Here is a 17,600-nt window from a genome sequence, read left to right as displayed (position 1 = left end):
CGAGGTGGCCGGCCTCCTTCCTCTTGCCTCGGCGGGGGCCGCTCTCCCCGGGCAGCCTGGGGCAGGGCCGGGGGAGGCCTCTTCCTGCGCCTCTGCTCCAGCCCTGGTGGGTGGAGATCCGGCTGCCTCCAAGAGGTCAGCTTGGACTCGGCCACCTGTGCCCCAGGTCCCTCCTGGAAAAGGAGTCCCCTGCTGCATCTCAAAGGCCCTTCCCTGCAGGGAACTCCCCAGGCAAATCCTGCCTCCCCCCCCCAACGCATAAACGAGGTGCAGAGGTGACATTGGGTGATGCATGTGGAGGGTGGGTGTGCCAATGGGAACCGAGCTCGTTTGTCTTCAGCCCGGGTGGGAGAGCTCTCGAGGCCCCATCCAGAAAAGTGCCTACAGAGAAGGGGCCTTTTTGTTTCTCCAAGTTGTTCCTTTGGCCTCTTCAGGAACCTCTTAACCACAAGGCCCCTATCATTATTGCCTTCCAGAATCCAGCTCTGCCCAGCGGAACTTCTGTGATAGTGGAGACGTTCTATATCCGTGCTGCCCAGCGCAGTGGCCACTAGCTACATGTGATTGTCCAGCACTTGAAATATGGCTAGTGTGACATTTGACTTAATTTTAATTTTAAGGTAAACAGCTATATGTGGCTATGATATTGGGACAGCTCAGGAGATGATGGGGAAGCCTGCCTATTTAAGGTCACGGAGCCCCAGGATATCGAGCTGGAAAGGACACGGACTCCAACTCTGCCTTTTTGCAGTGAGGAAATAAAGCCAGGCTGGCAAGAGAACTTAGAAAATGGGGCAGGGGGTCCGAGGCTGGGATCCAGGGTCCTGAACACGGGCTCATGCCCTTGGCTCTGCTCAGGGACCCTGCAGACAACTCCTGCCTTTGGGAATCTGCCCTAGAGGAGCCCCTGGGTCCCACACAATCCCAAGGGGTGGCAGTTCTAGAGGTATGAAGTTTGCTGGGGGCCTGGTTGGCCACTCCGTGCTTTGCCCCTTTTTGGTCAAAAGAGGGGTGAACAGCTACCATGAAGGGGGACAGCGTCCATGGCTTCAGGTTGGTGCTTTCATTCCCAACATATACACCCCATGCCGCTAACCCGAGGAGTAAGAGTGGGAGAAGACTTCAGCCTGTCGAGTCCCATGTCTGTGCGAGGGGGGACAGCAGTGTGTGGCGGTGTGCTTGTGCATGTGGGCCCCTTGCCAGGGTGTGTGCGGCTCCGTACCCGAGAAAATACGCCTGCATGGGATCAGGTGCCCCAGTCATATGGGCTGGCTTCTAATCTTGACTTTACACATTTCGACGAGCCATCTTGGTCAAATGCCTTCCATCCTCTGAGGCTCCGTTTCCCCACATGTACAAAGGGAGTATCAGTCAGATCTCTGGTGTTCCACATTTTCAGGTGATGGTGTCTTAGATTGCACGTGTAAATGGTGATGTGGGCCAGGGGGCTAGGGGATTGGCCAGGCATGGAAGGCAGGGTGGAGCCTGAGCTTGAGGCTGGCTTCTACCAGCTAGGAGCATCTTTCTGACCCACGGTCTACGGTCAAGGCGTTAGCCCTGGTCCTGCAGGGGCTGGAGGGAACACGGAGCTGGCTCTGCATGTAAGCAACCCCACCAGAGCGGGGCTGAACGGCATCATCCCTGCACGCAGGAACCTGTGTGTGCAGGTGAGTAGTTTGTCATTGTGTCCCATTCCTGTCTGCACAGGATCCACGGCTGCCTCTTGTCTCAGACCCCAGTGAACCCAGGGGCAACAGGGTTGTGAACATGAAGTCTTTATTCTGTTTGTTCTCAAAGCAGGGAAGAGCTGGTGCTGGAGGCAGGGCGAGAGTCCGGGAGGAGCTCCACACCCCATGCCCCTGTGCGAGGGCACAGGCAGGGGAGTGTCCCAGAGGGTGCTCTAGCTCCGAGCTAGGGCCAAAGGGAGGGCCCACCTGGGCAGCAGAGGACCTCAGCGGGCCAGGGCAAAGCCAATGCGATTGTTATGCCGGTCAAACTCCGTGTAGAACTTGCGGATGAAGCTGGCCCCCAGGACCCAGAGAGGCCCGGTCGGCGGCGGGACATCCAGACCATGGAGGGCCAGCGTGCACAGGTCATCATTGCCATAGGGATCCTGGCAGGAAGCAAGAGGGTTTCCCCCACTGCCCGCCACATTACTTTTCTCCTTTCCCCTTGCCCGACCCCAGCAGCTATCCTCAGCAATATCCTCCCTTCCTCCCACATCTACTCTGGCCTCTCTTGCCCTTTCAACCCATCATGCATCCTCCTGGATGCGGGTACTGAGCTAGACACTGGGCAAATAATACATCAGGCACAGTGCTACCTTCAAGAGCTTACAGTCTGGCAGAACTTCTGACCCTAGGCAAGTTATTTAGCTGCCCTAAGTCTATTGAGTATAAAAGGGGGATAAGAGTAGAGGAGCATAGCATTACTGGGGGCAGTCGCCAAGAAGATGGAGACAAGGGGATGAGCACAGTGATTCCCAAACTTGGCTGCACGTTGGAATCCCCTGGGGAGTTGTGAAAAAAACACTGATGCCCAGGCTCCACCCCCAGAGGTTCTGATTTAATAGGTATGGGATGTGGCTTGTTACTGGGATTTTTAAGGACTTATTTATTTATTTATTTATTTATGAGAGAGAGAGAGAGCGCGCGCGCGCGTGCACAAGATGGGCACAGGGAGAGGGAAGGAGAATCGCAAGCAGACTGTGCTCAGCGTGGAGCCTGATACAGGGCTCAATCTCACAACCCCAAGATATGACCCTGAGATCATGACCCCAAGCCGAAACCAAGAGTCAGACGCTTAACCAACTGCACCACCCAGGTGCCCCTTGTTACTGGGATTATTTTTTATTTTATTTAAAGATTTTATTTATTTATTCATGAGAGACAGAGAGAGAGAGAGAGGCAGAGGGAGAAGCAGGCTCCCAAGGAGCAGGGAGCCTGGTGCGGGACTCGATTCCAGGACCCTGGGATCATGACCTGAGCCTAAGGCAGACGCTTAACCATCTGAGCCACCCAGGCGCCCGTGACTGGGAATTTTAAAGCTTCCAGGTGACTCTAACATGTAGCTAAGTTTGAGAACCACTGATGTGGCATAAGGCCTGGTCCCTTTTAGAGGGCCCCTGCCCGCCTGTCCTCCCTGTTATTGAGGGGCAGCTTGGAGCCTCACCTGTAACACGTAGTCTGCGCTGGTAAGTGTGTAAGCTCTGCCTCCAAGGCGGAAGGAGATGTCGGGGAGCGTAGGCACCTGGTTACAGTTCACGACATACTGAGGGGAAGGCAGAGGGAGCCCCGTTGAGTGCAGGAAGTCCCCCAGCAGACACAGCCCCGTGCCTGCGGCTGGAGCCCTCTACTGGAGGGGGCTGGGCACACGGCCTACCCCCTCTGGGGGATAAGCCACACATGGGAAGAGTGAGCAGAGAGGAGAAGGCCCAGAATGGCCCCATTTGGGACCTACAGCTTCTGGGGTAATTCTGGGGCCCAGACAAGGTGGTGCTCCCCCGCTTCTGGTGCCCCTGCTACCCCAGCTTCTTACTTCATTTGTGCTCAGCTCCTTGGCCCCCAGGGTGTCCATGAGCAGCCTCAGGGAGCTGGTGGGACCCGAGATGTACGATGCACCGGTATCGACCACTACCATGCAGCCCTCTTCACAGACCACGGTGGCCGACCTCACAGACACCCTGGGGGAGGCCAGTCGGAGCGTCAGACAGACAGCAGGCTGATGGGACACCACCAGGCTGCATAGCTTCCCTGAGTGAGGCCGGTGACAGGAGGCCATGCTGGTGGTCCCAGGATGCACTGGAGGATGGGAAGGCGTGCGCTGGAGGAGGAGAGGTGCTGTCCCCTCCCCCAGCACGTGGCCTGGTGACCCGCTGCCTCCTCTCAGTGGACTCCCTCCCCTCTGCTCTTCATATCTCCATGTTCCCCAGCCCTGGACAGAGAGCTCAGAGAGCAAATGTTGGCTGTGCCTCAGGAGAGAGGACAAGATAGTAAGGCTGCCCCTTCCCACCCCCCACCCCCAGCAGCAGCATTTTTGGAGAGCAGGGAGAGTTGAGCATTCCTGACCCTTTCATTTTGATCTGCCAGGAGCCAGTCTGGCTGACGCTCACGTAGTGGAAATTGCCTTGGTAATACTGGGGGTCGCTGCCTCCCAAGACAAGCTCTCCTCCGAGCAAGTGGGAATCCCTAGAGGAGAGATCACAGCTCCTGAAGACCCATAACCTGGAGACCCAGCACCCCAGCAACAAGGGAAGTTGAGCAAGGGGACGGCGTGGGGCAGAGGAGGGCGGGAAGGGTGGCAGGGCTGGGAAGCTGCAGGAACACCGCTTCTCCACCTTTCTCGCGCCTCCCCAAGCCCAACCGGACGGTTCAGCTGCACCCGATCGAGCACCCCCCCCCCCCAGAGAAGGGTCCGGCACCAGGACAGTGAGTAGAAGGCAAGATGAGTGTTGGCCACACCCTCACTTGGGTTTGGGGAGCTGCAGGTTGAGCCAATGCATGGGTCGGGGGGCTCTTGGGGACCTGTGGGGTGAGGGTGGGTAAGGGGCAGGAGGCGAACTGAAAGGAGGGGCGGACAGCTTCGGCATCGGGCAGAGCCTGGGCCTGCGGAGGCGAGTTGGACTTGGTGCTGGCGTATGTGAATCTGGACCCAATGTTCAGGAGGGTCAGGGCCATGTGGGGGCAGGAGCTCAGCTCCTTACTTGGAATTTCTGCGGAGAAAGAGACACAGCAGAGAGGAGGCCTATGTTTCCGCGGAGCCTCACCAGCCTCTTCTTGGGCAGGGTGGGCATTATGCCCTCTTTTTACCTTTTAGGTGAAGTCACTTGCCTGAGGTCACGCAAGGGGTGGGTGGGGTGAGCGGAGCCAGGCTCCTGGTGCCCCTTCCATAGCTGACCCCCTTGCCTTCCTCTCCTCCCTGCTGCACAACACCCCCGCCCAGCTCAGGGCCTACCCTGGGGGGTGGGTTTCCCCCGTGCATGTGCGGGATGGGGTTCTCCAGCATACGTGTGCGTGGGGCTTTGGCCCACGCTATGTGGGCACGTGCACATCACTGCCCTTGTACAGAGACACATGTGCAAACACCAGCCACCTCTGCCCCACTCCCAAAACTTCAAGATCCCTCTGGGGTTCCCTCCTTCTTGTCCCAGGGTCAAGGAAGAGGCAGGCCCTCTTCTCAACAAGGCTCTTCTTCCTGCCTGTGGGATTCTCCTGCCTCCCGTGGCCTCCAGGCTCCTGTGCCCTCAAGGATCTTCTCCCGTCTTCCACAGTTTCAATCTCTCGCTTTCCATTGACTTCTTCCTCCACCTTCAAGCAAGCTCGGGCCTCCCCTAGCATTTCCAAACACCCACCCTTCTCTCTGCTTCTCCCTGCATCTCCACCTGCACCCCCTTCCTGACATTTCCTTCCCTGTCGCATCTCTCAGGGCATTCTACATCTGCCCTCACCTCCTAACACGCTCATCTACCTCTCAACTGCTGGTCCTCTGGCCATGTTCCACCTCTAAAACAGCTCTGTCAGAGACTGCCCCGGACACGGGGCCCATCGGTGGGCTATGCTCAATGCCTTGCATTTTCTTTTGTCCTTTTTACCTTTATGATTTCTCTGGGCCCTGACCCTCCCCTCCACTAGGCTTATGTTCCTTCCCTTAGGATCCCTCGTGTCCAGCTCTTACTGTCTTTCCAAACCCAGCAGCCTGGGGCAGATTACAGCCTGCTCAGCAGCCGACAAGGGCTGCCTCCAGGCTGGCTGAGCTCCACATAAGCTCAGCCCAGAGTGGAGAGACACCTATGGGTCTCAGCCCCCACCCCGCTCCCTGTTGCTGCTCATCATGTTGTGATGTTTCTTGTCTTCCTTCCAGACCGTAGGCTCTCTGAGTGAAGGGACTCTGTCTTGTACACCGTGTTCGTGGCTGCACCCCAGAACCTCCCACTGTGCTTGGCACATAAGCACCCAATATTTGTTGAATCAATGTGGGAGCAAATAAATGAAGGCATTAATGAATGAATGAAGACAGCTTTCTGTGTGAGCGGGTCATGGGCCCCTCACAGTAATGCTTTACTTCCCATTACCCCCACCCTGCATTTTCCTCTTGTTCTAGAGCTAGTGCTAAGAGAACTTTCTATAATGATGGAAATGTTCTATATCTCTACTACCCAGTATGTAGCCACTAGTCATGTGGCTGCTGAGCACTTGAAATGTGGCCAGTGTGACTCAGGAATTGAATTTTTAAAAAATTTTAATTAATTTAAATGTAAGTGATGGTTTCCATATCGGGTAGTGGAGCTCTGCATATGGACTGAATACCACCTAATCATAAACACATCAAAATTCCAGTCCCAACTCTCCTCCTGCTCTCCCAGCAATTCAGCCTCTTCCCCCGCCCCGCCTCTGCCCCTGGAGTCCCAGGCTCACCTGCTGTAGTAGACGGAGAAGACATCCTCCTTTAGCACCCCCTGGGAGAGGATATGATCAAAGACGGGGGTGACCCCGCCAACAGCCTGTGCGGGGAAGCCCATGCCCAGAACCCCATCAAACTTGGCCAGCATGAAGGGGATCAGGGGCAGCTCTGTGACCTCTCCAAACGTCTGTGTCACTGTGATGCCGCCCACCTGTGGGAGGAAGGACCAGAGGAGACCAAGGCTACTGCCCTGTTCCTGCCCAGGGTCTAGTCTAGGGCCCACATGCCCTAGGGTGGAGCGATCTGGGATGAGACCATTTCATCAATCCCCGCCCCTCACCACCACATATCCTCTCTTCTAATACTCATGCTGGCTGTGGGGGTCCAGAGAGAACCGGGATGGCCCCGGGACTGGGAGGGGCAGAGGCTGAGGGGGCGAGACTGCCAGGAAGTAACAGAAAAGGCTCCAGGAGCTCCCACATGCCTCCCCAGGGGCCCAGCTTCTACACAGGCAGGACTGGGCCTCCGTTCCCCAGCCCCACTGTGGGTAAGGATTTCTTCAGCCCAGCCAGGCTTTCTCCCCCGGTTTCACAGACAAGGGGAGGGTAAGGACTCCCACTGATTTGCTCTCGCGTTCCACGTGTACCCTGCCATAACTCTGACAGCAGAAGCTGGAGAAACCCCAGAATGAGAGGGTCAGGTGCAAACCAAATGAAAAAAAAAAAAACAAAAAAAAAAACCAAGCCCTGACCTTAATCCCAAACTTTAACCTCAGCTGTGACCTTAAAACCTATGCCTGACCCTAAAACTAACTCTGACCCTAATGTCACCAGTACCGCTGACCCTGCCTCGGACCCCGATTTCAGTCTGGGGTCTGGTTAAGAAAAGCCCAGTCAGAGCTGGGTGGCCTCAGGCAGGTTAGCCGACTCCAGGCTGCAGGGCTCAGGACGAGCTCTCCCGTGAGCTCGATGTAAAAGGCTCCCTAAATCACCCAGCGTGGATCCAGGAGCTCAGGTTTGCTGTGTCCCAGGCACTGCAGCTTTGCCTCACCAGCCTCTGGCAGGCGGCGGGGCAGGGTTCTTCCCCTCCCCAGGCTCCAAGGTGAGCTGAACTGTACCCTCCTCAAGTATGGGCCCTCAGGTGGCAGGAGATGTTTGGGGACAGGAAGGGCAGGGGTCAGATGACCTGGGGCACTCCCACTTACAGTCACCATGTCCTGGCTCAGGAAGCCTTTGACCTTCCCAGTTCCATAGTGGATGGTGAATGCTGTCCCGTTCTCCATGTAGCTGGAGGATTCCGAGGAGTCATAGAGGCTGTGAATCTCTGGCAGAGGGACATAGGCTCAGGTCTGTCCAAGAGAGGCCTGGACAGGGGGGCTTGGAGGCAGGTGCCTTGGGCGTATGGTCCTGGTGGTTGAGGGCTTAGGTGCAGGGGTGGGGTGGCCCTGAGGCTGGAGGCTCGAAAATGTGTTTCATCAATCAAGGACTGGGTTTCTTGGGCCCCTGTCAGGTGTCCATTATCTGTGAGAATTTTGTCTCAAATGAAGCATTTCAAAGTAATTTCTAATACAGGGATGAAGAAAAGATTCTGGTCCCAGTAAGCACTCACTAAAAGGTTGTTGACTAAGGAAAGGGGTAGGAGACCCTAAGTGTCTGGGTGGGTCTGAGAATTCAGTCCTCTCCCAATCACAGGAAAGGGGAGAAATGGCCTTGTGGGTGGGCTGGGGACTCTTCCTGCTTGCCATTTTCCCTTGGTGGTCATATCAGGAAAATGGAGGACATTTTCATCTCTCCTTCTGGGACAGTGAGAACAGGGGCAGAGAGGAGATAGCTCTGATGGCAGCAGAGGGCGTGAGGCAGGACTGGCCAGGCATGGAGGGGGCTGGGGGAGAGGAACCACAGGCCGTGCAGAGACGGGGGGCTTACCACAGGCCGTGTAGAGCGGGCTGCACTTGGTGGAGGGCACCCAGAGGTTGGCCGAACCCGTGTCAAAGATGACTTTGAAGGTCTGGGGTGGGGTGCCTATGCCAATCTCGCCATAGTACTGGGTCTGTGGGCGGGGGGAGGAAAGAGGCAGCTGAAGGGGCTTAGGAGCCCTGGGGTTTTGCCTGATACCCCCTCTGGCACTTGGGGTGAGATGGGGGTAGATCACACAGCCTCTCTGGGTTTCCATGTTCTGGCAGGGCCTGGGTGGAAGGCTGAGCACCATCCTAGGACTTCCCAGGAAGTGAGACAAGAGGGCAAAATAAAAATACTGAAAATGAAACAGGGAGGTGCCCTACCTCTAGAGGGTCTACTGACGTGATCAGCAGTCAAGCTGTGCGTCGCCCAGTCACAGAAACCTGCCCCCGAGGTCACGTACCCGTCCTGCCCACCGGGGACACCTCAGCTCGAGGCCCAGAGCCTGGATTCCTGCGTTCCCAACCTAACTCTGCCTCTGGGCTCCTTTTTGCCCTCTGTGCTTCCGCCTTCCCAGCTCTGAAATGGGAATTTTATAGGTTGCCTAGTGTGTCTCAGCAACGCTGTCAGAGACAGCGTGGAAAGAGCACAGAAAGCCTTGGGCCCAAGAGAGAAAGGAGACGGAGGAGCAAGGCCCCAGCCAGGCACTCACATCCAGGTAGTTGGTGAGGACCACGGGGGAGGTGCTGTTGCCAAAGGAGAATCTCTTGGCGAACTGGCTCCACTCAGCACCAAGCCTGGCCACATCCACGCCTCGCTCCTTCAGGCTTTCCCGGATGGAGGGCATTTTCTTCAGGAAGATCCTGGTCCAGGGTGAAGGAGGGAAAAACCAGAAGAGCTCTGCACTCCCCCATAATGGTGGGGTCCCCGAAGCTTCTAGGACAACCCTCCCTAACCTCGCCCAGGCACCGAAGCATCGCTCTTGGGCTCTAAGGCCTCTCAAGGAGGATTTGCAAGCCTCCTCGAGCCAACTGCACTGGAATTAAATAATAATCCTCAATGCACTTCCTTCTGTCTGATTTTGATCCCTATCACTCCAAAGCCGTTTGTGCGTTCCTTCTTTCATGCCATACTTACATGCTGAACACTTACTCTCCGCCCGCACTGCCCTGGATGCTGGAGATAGAAAGCTAAAGGTCATCGCTGCCTTCAGGGAGCTCCAGCAGGCGAGGAGCCCGAGGAGGAAGAGGAGGACACCCGGCAAATGACATTCCCTCTAGGAGGACGACGGGCGCGCTCCCTTCAAGGCTGGGCCGGGGGAGGCAGTGCCGCAGGAGGCCTGTAGGTGGCAGCAGGCACCCACAGCAGCCTGCAGGGGCTCCGGATGCCAGGCCTGGGCTGCCGGCGGGAGCAGGGGGTGGGGTGGGGAGAGCAGCCAGCATCCCCAGAGGGCCTGTGCCCCCTGCCCTTGGAAAGATGTGCCTTCTTGAGCCTGAGTCCCAGTCCTTCAGCTTCTTTCCCTGACACCTGCCTCTCGCCTTTGGGAGACAGAATTAAAGACACTGGGGGTGGGGGGTAAAGCAGACCGAGCTGCCCCCTGGGGAGCACCAAACACCACACTCGCCCCCACGTAGCCCTCATGAGGCCATCGTCCCCCCCTCTATGATGAGGAAGCAGAGGTTCGCAGGGATGTGGTGACTCAGAAAGGATGGAGCTTGGATTCGAAGCAGTGTGTCTAGTCATGTTCCCCAGAGAGCGTCCCCAGGGCTCCCATGTGAAGGCTCTCCAAGGAAGCCTTGGTGGGGGGGGTGTCCCTAGCTGTTGGCCAGGGGGGACCGGGATTGCAGCCCAATTTATGGGGAAACTATCTTCCTTTCTAGCTGCTCGCCTACTTACAGTGTCCTTTCCCACTCACGCCCGGCGCTCCCGGACCCCATCATGCCCACGGACCCCAATGCAGCTTTCCTGCTAGCCACGGTCCTATCTTAATGGACATGACTTGTTACAGTCATGTCACCGTTTACTGCTCACAGAGTAGTTTCACAATTATGATCTTATTCTCAGCCATCCCATGGGGTGGGTGATTATTCCCATTTTACAGACAGGAAAATGGAGGGGCAGAGAAGGCCTGATCCCAAAGAGGGTGCATTCTCTACCACTTACTCCGAACAGCCTCTGCTCTGGACCTTTGCTTTTACCGCTCCCTTTCACAAGTCCCTTCCCCCCACACCCCACCTCTGCTTGGGCCCCTGCTTCCTTTCCCCCCCCCGGGGCGCTCACCGCAGGCACAGTACGCACAACCCCATTCATGGAGGCAGTGCTGTCTGGTGCTGAGGACGCGGCAGGTGTGGGCACAGGCTTAAATCCCTTATTACTGTGTGATTCGGATCAACTTACCTAACCTCTCTGGGCCTTTTGTGCGCCCCCATGAACTCCTCTATGAAATCAATGTGCAGATCAAACAAGCTGCCCACTGCTCAATAAATGGAAAGTGTGTGTGCAAGAGGCTAGGAAAGCACCTTGAGAATGGGGTCCTGTGTTCAGATCTCCCAAAGTGCCTTGCATGGCGCTGTGCACATAGTAGGTGGCAACATTTTGCGTTTCAAAAGCCTCTTTCTCCACTCCTGGCCCAACTCCTTCTTCTTTTGTTTTTAAAGAGAACAAGGGAGAATGTTTTTACCTTGCTCTGCCTTTACCCTGGGGGGGGGGGGGCGGTGTGCTGCGCCCGGGCACACTCTCACCCCACACCCCTACCCTAGCAGTTACCCTCTGGGAGCCTCTCACAAGTGACCTCCCTGAGCGTCAGGGGTCCTCACCTGTAAAATGGGACTGCTGGGTTGTTGGGCAGAGGATCTGAGATACGTGGAAAGATCCTGTGAAATCCTAGGCATTTTACAGGCTTAGCAACTATAATAGCCATTGTTGAAACCTATCCTCCTCCGGGTGCCTGGCTGGCTTAGTCTTTAGAACATGTGACTCTTGATCTCAGAGTTGTGAGTTCAAGCCCCACGTGGGGTGTAGAGATTCCTTAAAAGTGAGCTCTTTAAAAAAACAAAACACCCCACCCTGCCTTTTTACCTTGAGGTCTTCCGGTTCCCCTGCCCTCCCCACCTGAAACCCTTTCTCCTCGAGGTCCTCATCCTCATCCTCATCCTTCTCCCGCCTCTGCAGCATTAATGAACCTGGTGAACTTAATGAGCCCAGTTCCCACAGGGCCTGGCCCTGGATGGGGCTGCTAGTTCGGTCTTCCTCCTCCCTCCTCTGGGCTGCCTTAAGCCTTTCTTTTAACACCGGTGACGATGCAGCCTATAGGACTAACACCAGCTGGCTTTTCCTGCATGTTGGTATCACGCTGAGAGCTTTACATACGTTATCTCATTAAATCTTCAAAGCAGATCTGTGAAGTAGGTGCTGTTATTATCTGTGTTTTAAAAACGGTAAACCGAGCCCTCTAGAGGTTAAGTAACTTGCCCGAGCTTTCAGAGCTAGTCAGGTCTGCTGCAGGGGCAGGATTTATTTATTTTATTTTATTTTATTTTTTGCTGGGGCAGGATTTAAACCAAGACAATGTAACTCTAGAAGACTTGTATTCAACCACTATATATATTGTTCTTCCTTGGTAGGCCTCCCCATAGCACCCCCTCCTTAATAATTAGGCTGTGAGCTCCTTGAGAACAAGGGGTAGGTCTTAATCATCCCCACAATGCCTCGCCTGGTGATCTGTGCAGGAGCAAAAGCTTTGGGCAGAGATCAAATGACATGGCTTTTCGGCCTGGGTCGTGTGCCGCTGTTGGCCGTAGGACACTGGCGAGTCACCTCTCTGAATGGGATGCACCTCCCTGCCCAGCTGGTCGTGAGGACTATATGACACCCCCTATCTGGAAGCCAGGGGTGTCAGGAAGGTGGGAACCCCCATGCCCCCCGCCAGCCTCGCAGCCTGAGTTACCGTCCAAAGGCGCCAGTATCTGCAGGGAGACCGCAGGCGAAGGTGCCCCAGAGCACCAGCAGGAGTCCCCAGCGAGGCGTTCTGCTCCTTCCGTCCATGCTTGGCCTGGGTGCTCCGCTCTCTCTGGGATCCCCTGAAGCCTTGTGGCTCCCAGAGCCCTTCTCCTTTTATACGCTCCACACTTGGGATGGTCGTGATTTTGCTCTGCCTGGATTTATGATCCTGGGGCAGATGGAGGGCAGCCAGTAATAAATCCCCCCAGGGGATGGGGCTAGGTGGGTGAAGGGTGACCAGGGTTCGACGTAGAGCCGAGGAACCAGGGGAAGAAGGGCTGTGGGAAAGCAATACTGTGCCCCATGACACAAGCGACCCCATCTCGGCCTGGCCCTGTGACCCCCGACTAGGCAGAGGCTGATGAGAAACGGCCATGTTCAGGAACATGGTCAGGGCCCAGACAGGCGAAAAACCTAGGTTTCCCACCTCCCAGCCAGACTCCCCACTCCATAGCCTTCAAGCTCCATCCTCTGCCTTAACCCTGGCTGTGTCCCCGACTGACCTCTCCCATGCTGCGTCTCAGTTTCCTTCTGGAACTTGGGTGACTCTTCTGTGGGAGAGCCAGACCTGGGGCCCCTGGGTCTGGTCTCCCAACTCCTCCTTCCCTTCCAGCTTGGCCCTGAGTCCCTTCCAGGCCCTGTCTCTGCCGCCTTCCCTTTTCCTTGTAGTCCACAGTCTGGGCCAGCTCTCCGTACACACAACTGGCCCCTAAATCCCAGGATCGGTGCTATTTATTCAGTCTCCGATGTCTTCTCCCGGCTGCTCCCTGCTCATTCTTCCGCGTGCATTTCAAATATCACCACCTGCTCCAGGCAGCCGGCCCTGATTCAGCTTGGAACCGACTGCCTTCTGCTGTGGGCTTCCACTGAGTGATGCGATCCCTTCTAGGAGAGCGTGGACCTCAGCTGTCCCCTATCAGAGTTACCTCTATAGACGTGTGTCTGTCTGCCTCTTGCCCAAAGAGGTGCTTAGCACTTATCAAATGAGTGAACTGGGGAACTGGCTCTAGGCTCATTGTTGGGGACCTGCATTCTGGTTTTGACTCTACCACGAACTTGCTATGTGACGTTGGGCCCCTCTCTTCCCCTCTCTGGGCCTCAGTCCTTAAATCTGTAGCACGAGACAGGGCTGGATGGGCCCAAGGGTGCCAGACACTCTAATGTTCTGTTCTTTGCCTCCAGGGTGCTGCTTTCTGCACCAGCTGGGAGCAGTGAAGACTTAGAGGAGATGGGGTGCTGGTGCGGCTCAGTTGGTAGAGCATCTGACCCTTGATCTCAGGGTGGTGAGTTCAAGCCCCTTTGGTCGTGGAGCCTACTTAAAAGAAAAAAAAAAGACTTAGAGGAGCTAATCTCTGTTACTAACGTTGGCTAATGAATATGTTTGGTCCTCTGAGATTTTTTTTTAAAGATTTTTTTATTTATTTATTGAGAGAGAGAGAGAATGGTAGAGAGAGAGCATGAGAGGGAAGAAGGTCAGAGGGAGAAGCAGGCCCCCCGCTAAGCAGGGAGCCTGATGCGGAACTCGATCCCGGGACTCCAGGATCACGACCTGAGCCAAAGGCAGTCGCTTAACCAACTGAGTCACCCAGGTGCCCCTGTCCTCTGAGATTTTAACACTCTCACCAAATGATGGGAGGATCTGGTGTTTCCTGGTGTAGACTCTTATTGGAGAACTTTCAGGCACTGTGGCTGGCACTGAGGGAAGTATCTGGGGGCAGGGGAAAACTTTTTTAAACCCCTCAGAGTTAGGGATCTGTCTTGTCAGATTGAAATAATATTTATTAAGCATTCTTATAGGTCTTGGTGCTCTTCATTCATTAGACAATATTCATCAAGCATTTGTTATTTGTCCGATGCTTTTCTAGACGCCGGGATTGCAAAGGTGACAAAAATAAATAACATTTCCACTCTCGTGGATCCCACATGTGTAAGAGAGATAGATTATCATCACAACATAAATATAAAATAATGATGATGGCCAGTAAGTTAGGGGGCTCCAGGAAGGCATCTCCAAAGAAACGACACTTGAGTTGTGATCTGAAGACCACGTAGGCAGGCAATGAATAGCTGGAGAGGGAAAGAAATGGAGTCCCGATGGGGGCAGCATGTGCAAAGGCCCTGTGGTGAGAAGAAGCACGATGAGAATAAGGGCCAAAAGAAAGCCAGTGTGGCTAGACAGAGAGCAGAGGAAGTGGGGCAAGAGAAGGGATGGGAGGCAGAGGATGGGAAGAGCGAATGCTTGCTGAATGTTTACTGTGTGCCAGATGCCATCCTCAGTGCCTAATGCATTCAACTCTCATTAACAAACCGCAGGAGGTGGTTCCCTTATTATTCCATTTTATAGATGAGGAAACAGATACGGGAGGATTCAGAAAGGAAATTGCCGAGGGTCACACTGACAGTAAGTAAGTGATGTAGTCAGCCTGTAAGCTTAGGTGGTATGTCCCGGAACTCACCACACATTTGACTCGAGTATCAAACCACAAAAGTTCTTGAGCTCCGTACTCTGTTTACCTGACGAGCACAAGGGGTAAACAGGTGAAGAAAGGAATGATGATGTAACCAGATGTGTTTTGCAAAGACATGGTAGCTACAGTGTGGCTTAGCAGGGACTTTAGAATGGTCCAGAATCATGTGGCATATGCCAATTAGCCACCGCCACAGAACTAGGTTGGACCAGGGGAGGTGGGCATGGTAGAGATGAAAAAGATTGGATGGCTTTGAGAAAAATTCAGGAAATAAAATTGGGTGATGGACGGGATATGGGATGTGAAGGAGAGGGAGGTTTCTGGATGCCTGGTGATACTGAGGGTGCAGGGGAAGAGAATCAGGATTCCAGAAGGGAAAGAGAGCTGGGAAGACTATGAGTTTGAGGACCTGTTGAGTGTGGGGTTCCTTTGAAATATCCTAGGTGGAAGGGGGGGCGGGGAGAAAAAAAAAAAGAACTGTCCCAGGTATGACGTGAAATGGCAGGTGCACGTGTGGACAGGGGTGAGAGATTTATGTGTTATTTGCAATTGCTCATTAATGTCACAGATGTGAATAAAATTAGCCAGGGGCAAAGCAAAGAGCCAGGAAGCCTCAGACTCCAGGTTTCATGGGTCAGCGGTGGAAGAAGAGCCTGCACAGGAGACCACAAAGAAGACAGAGAGGCAGAAGGAAACCATTAGGTGTCTTTGGAGCCGAGGAGAGCCCTTAAGGAGGGTTAGTGAGGGGCGCCTGGATGGCTCAGTCGTTGGGCGTCTGCCTTCGGTTCAGATCATGATCCCAGGGTCCTGGGATCGAGCCCTGCATCGAGCCCTGCATCGAGCCCTGCATTGAGCCCCGCATCGGGCTCTCTGCTCCGTGGGAAGCCTGCTTCTTCCTCTCCCACTCCCCCTGCTTGTGTTCCTGCTCTCGCTGTCTCTCTCTCTCTCTGTCAAATACATAAATAAAATCTTAAAAAAAAAAAAAAAAGGAGGGATAGTGAGCAATGGTTGGTGCCGCTCCAAGGTCAGGCAAGACATGGGTTAAAATGTAGACAGGTTGGGACACCTGGGTGGCTCAGCGGGTTAAGCATCTGCCTTCGGCTCAGGTCCTGATCCCAGGCTCCTGGGATCGAGTCCCACATCGGGCTCCTTGCTAAGCAGGGAGTCTACTTCTCCCTCTGCCTGCTGCTCCCCCTGCTTGTGCTCTCTCTCTGACAAATAAATAAGATCTTTAAAAAAAAAAAATGTAGACAGGTGGCGATGGGGGCTGTTAATGGGAGCGGTTTTGGTGATGCAGAGGTCTGGGAATCCAGACAGGGATGGTGGAAGAGTGACGGGAAATAGGGAGAGGAAGGTAATATAGCACACAGGCCGCCGTTTTGAGAAGATGGGGATAATGAAGGAGGAAGAAGTAATGGCTGCAGGAGAATGAGGACCAGGTGAGGGGGTTTCTCTCTCCTTTCCCCTGCCTGCCCCTCTCCCTCCTTCCTTTCGAATGGTGGGAGGGAGTTGAATATATTTGAAGGCCTAGAAAGGACTCGGTGGAGAGGAGGGATAATCACCACCGTAAGGCTCCTGCGCGGGTGGGAGTAAGGAAGACGGGCAGGCAGGGCACGTGCCCGTAGTCATTAACCTGCCAGGTCCTGGAAGCTGAGGGCCTTTCTGTGCGGTGACTGCTACCTTCTCAGACAAGCAGGGAGCAAGGACCTCTGCCGAGACTTGGGGACGGATGGAGTTTGGAGGCATGAGGGACATGGAGGAGGCTTGAGATAGTTATAGAAAGTGAGAAGGGGCTGACTAGGGAAACTGAGAGGGTTTCTGGGAGGCAGGAGGACATTTAATGGCTGGAGATCACGCCTTCGTAGGAAGCGAGTCTGCCCTCTTCTCTGCCTCCCTGCTCCCACCACAGTGCTTGGCTGCTGGGGCACGGACACGGGGACAGTGTGTGGCTGGCTTCATCCAGGCCCGGGGTGGTGTCAGGTGTGGTGATCAAAGAGGAGGGACAAAGGGATTTAGGATCCTGGCAAAAATGGTATCGGATGATAGAGTGTGGCCCAGAAGGGGGATGTGGGAAAGAAGGACCGCACAGGACAGATGGATGAACGGGAAGGGAGCAGGGGACTGCGGGCGAACAAAGGGCTGGGGGTGGGAACGGCCGAAGCCTAAAGCTGGCAGACAAAGAGCTGGTCAAGAGTGGGATGTTTGAGAGAGTCTTTTTCAAGGTAGAGCAGTGACAAGTGGTGGCAAAGCCAGAGCAGGATGCGGGGGTGAGGTCCTTGGCAGGAGGGCACTCAAGGAGCCGAGAGGCCAAGGTGCTGGCCAGGTCACCGTCTGCGTGGATGGTGATGTCATCCAGAAGGATCGCAGAGGGCATACGGTGGAGGAAGGCTGTAAGTCAGAAGCCAAAGTCTTTGATAAATGAGGGGGCGGGACCTGCACGTCCGGAAATGACAGCAATGAGTGAGCGGGGGAGGGGAAGGTCCGACGCAAAAAGCAAGGGCCTGGAGGGAGAAGTGTCTCCTCCCAATGTCCACGTCAGCCCTGGGAGGCGAATGGACCCGTATTCCTCTAACACAGGAGGAAACCAAGACCTAGGGGGCTATGTGATGGGTCCTAACTCGTAACCGGTGCAGAGTGGGGCCCCGCATCTCCCCTGCGCCATATCCTGTGTTCCACGGGGGGCCAGCCGCCAAGGGGTCGGGGGTCCTGCCCCAGAATCTCACTTCTCCCCACCCTGAGGTGCTCTGCTGATGGAGGATCAGTCGGGAATTTCAGGAGGGGGACTGAAGAGTGAGATGGTCTCCCTTCCCGCCCGAGACCCTGACAAGCCTGTGAC

General features: G+C 55.1%; 1 protein-coding gene across 1 annotated transcript; it reads right to left on the bottom strand.

Moving 5' to 3' along the window:
* Positions 1 to 1,951: 1,951 nt before the first annotated feature.
* On the bottom strand, positions 1,952 to 12,341 carry REN (renin). Its single transcript, XM_028120044.2, has 9 exons — positions 12,244 to 12,341; positions 9,010 to 9,160; positions 8,325 to 8,448; positions 7,604 to 7,722; positions 6,414 to 6,610; positions 4,068 to 4,187; positions 3,538 to 3,682; positions 3,172 to 3,270; positions 1,952 to 2,113 (listed from the first exon to the last, which is right to left on the bottom strand). The coding sequence occupies exons 1-9, from the start codon at positions 12,339 to 12,341 to the stop codon at positions 1,952 to 1,954; spliced, it is 1,215 nt and encodes a 404-aa protein (XP_027975845.1).
* Between the last annotated feature and the right edge of the window lie 5,259 nt (positions 12,342 to 17,600).

This window comes from Eumetopias jubatus, unplaced genomic scaffold (assembly GCF_037043125.1).
Source record: "Eumetopias jubatus isolate StellerSeaLion01/CBP00866 unplaced genomic scaffold, mEumJub1_p1.0 scaffold_12, whole genome shotgun sequence".
In the NCBI taxonomy this organism is placed as follows: domain Eukaryota; kingdom Metazoa; phylum Chordata; class Mammalia; order Carnivora; family Otariidae; genus Eumetopias; species Eumetopias jubatus.
This window is presented reverse-complemented; position numbering and strand designations above follow the sequence as displayed.

What these genes read in the sequence shown, in the direction of transcription:
- REN (XM_028120044.2), bottom strand. Translation starts at nt 12,341, where the DNA reads ATGGACGGAAGGAGCAGAACGCCTCGCTGGGGACTCCTGCTGGTGCTC. An exon ending in TCCTCACCAACTACCTGGAT is followed by an intron (nt 8,449 to 9,009) that starts GTGAGTGCCTGG and finishes CCCCGCCCACAG; the next exon opens with ACCCAGTACTATGGCGAGAT. An exon ending in TGAGCCAGGACATGGTGACT is followed by an intron (nt 6,611 to 7,603) that starts GTAAGTGGGAGT and finishes TTCCTCCCACAG; the next exon opens with GTGGGCGGCATCACAGTGAC.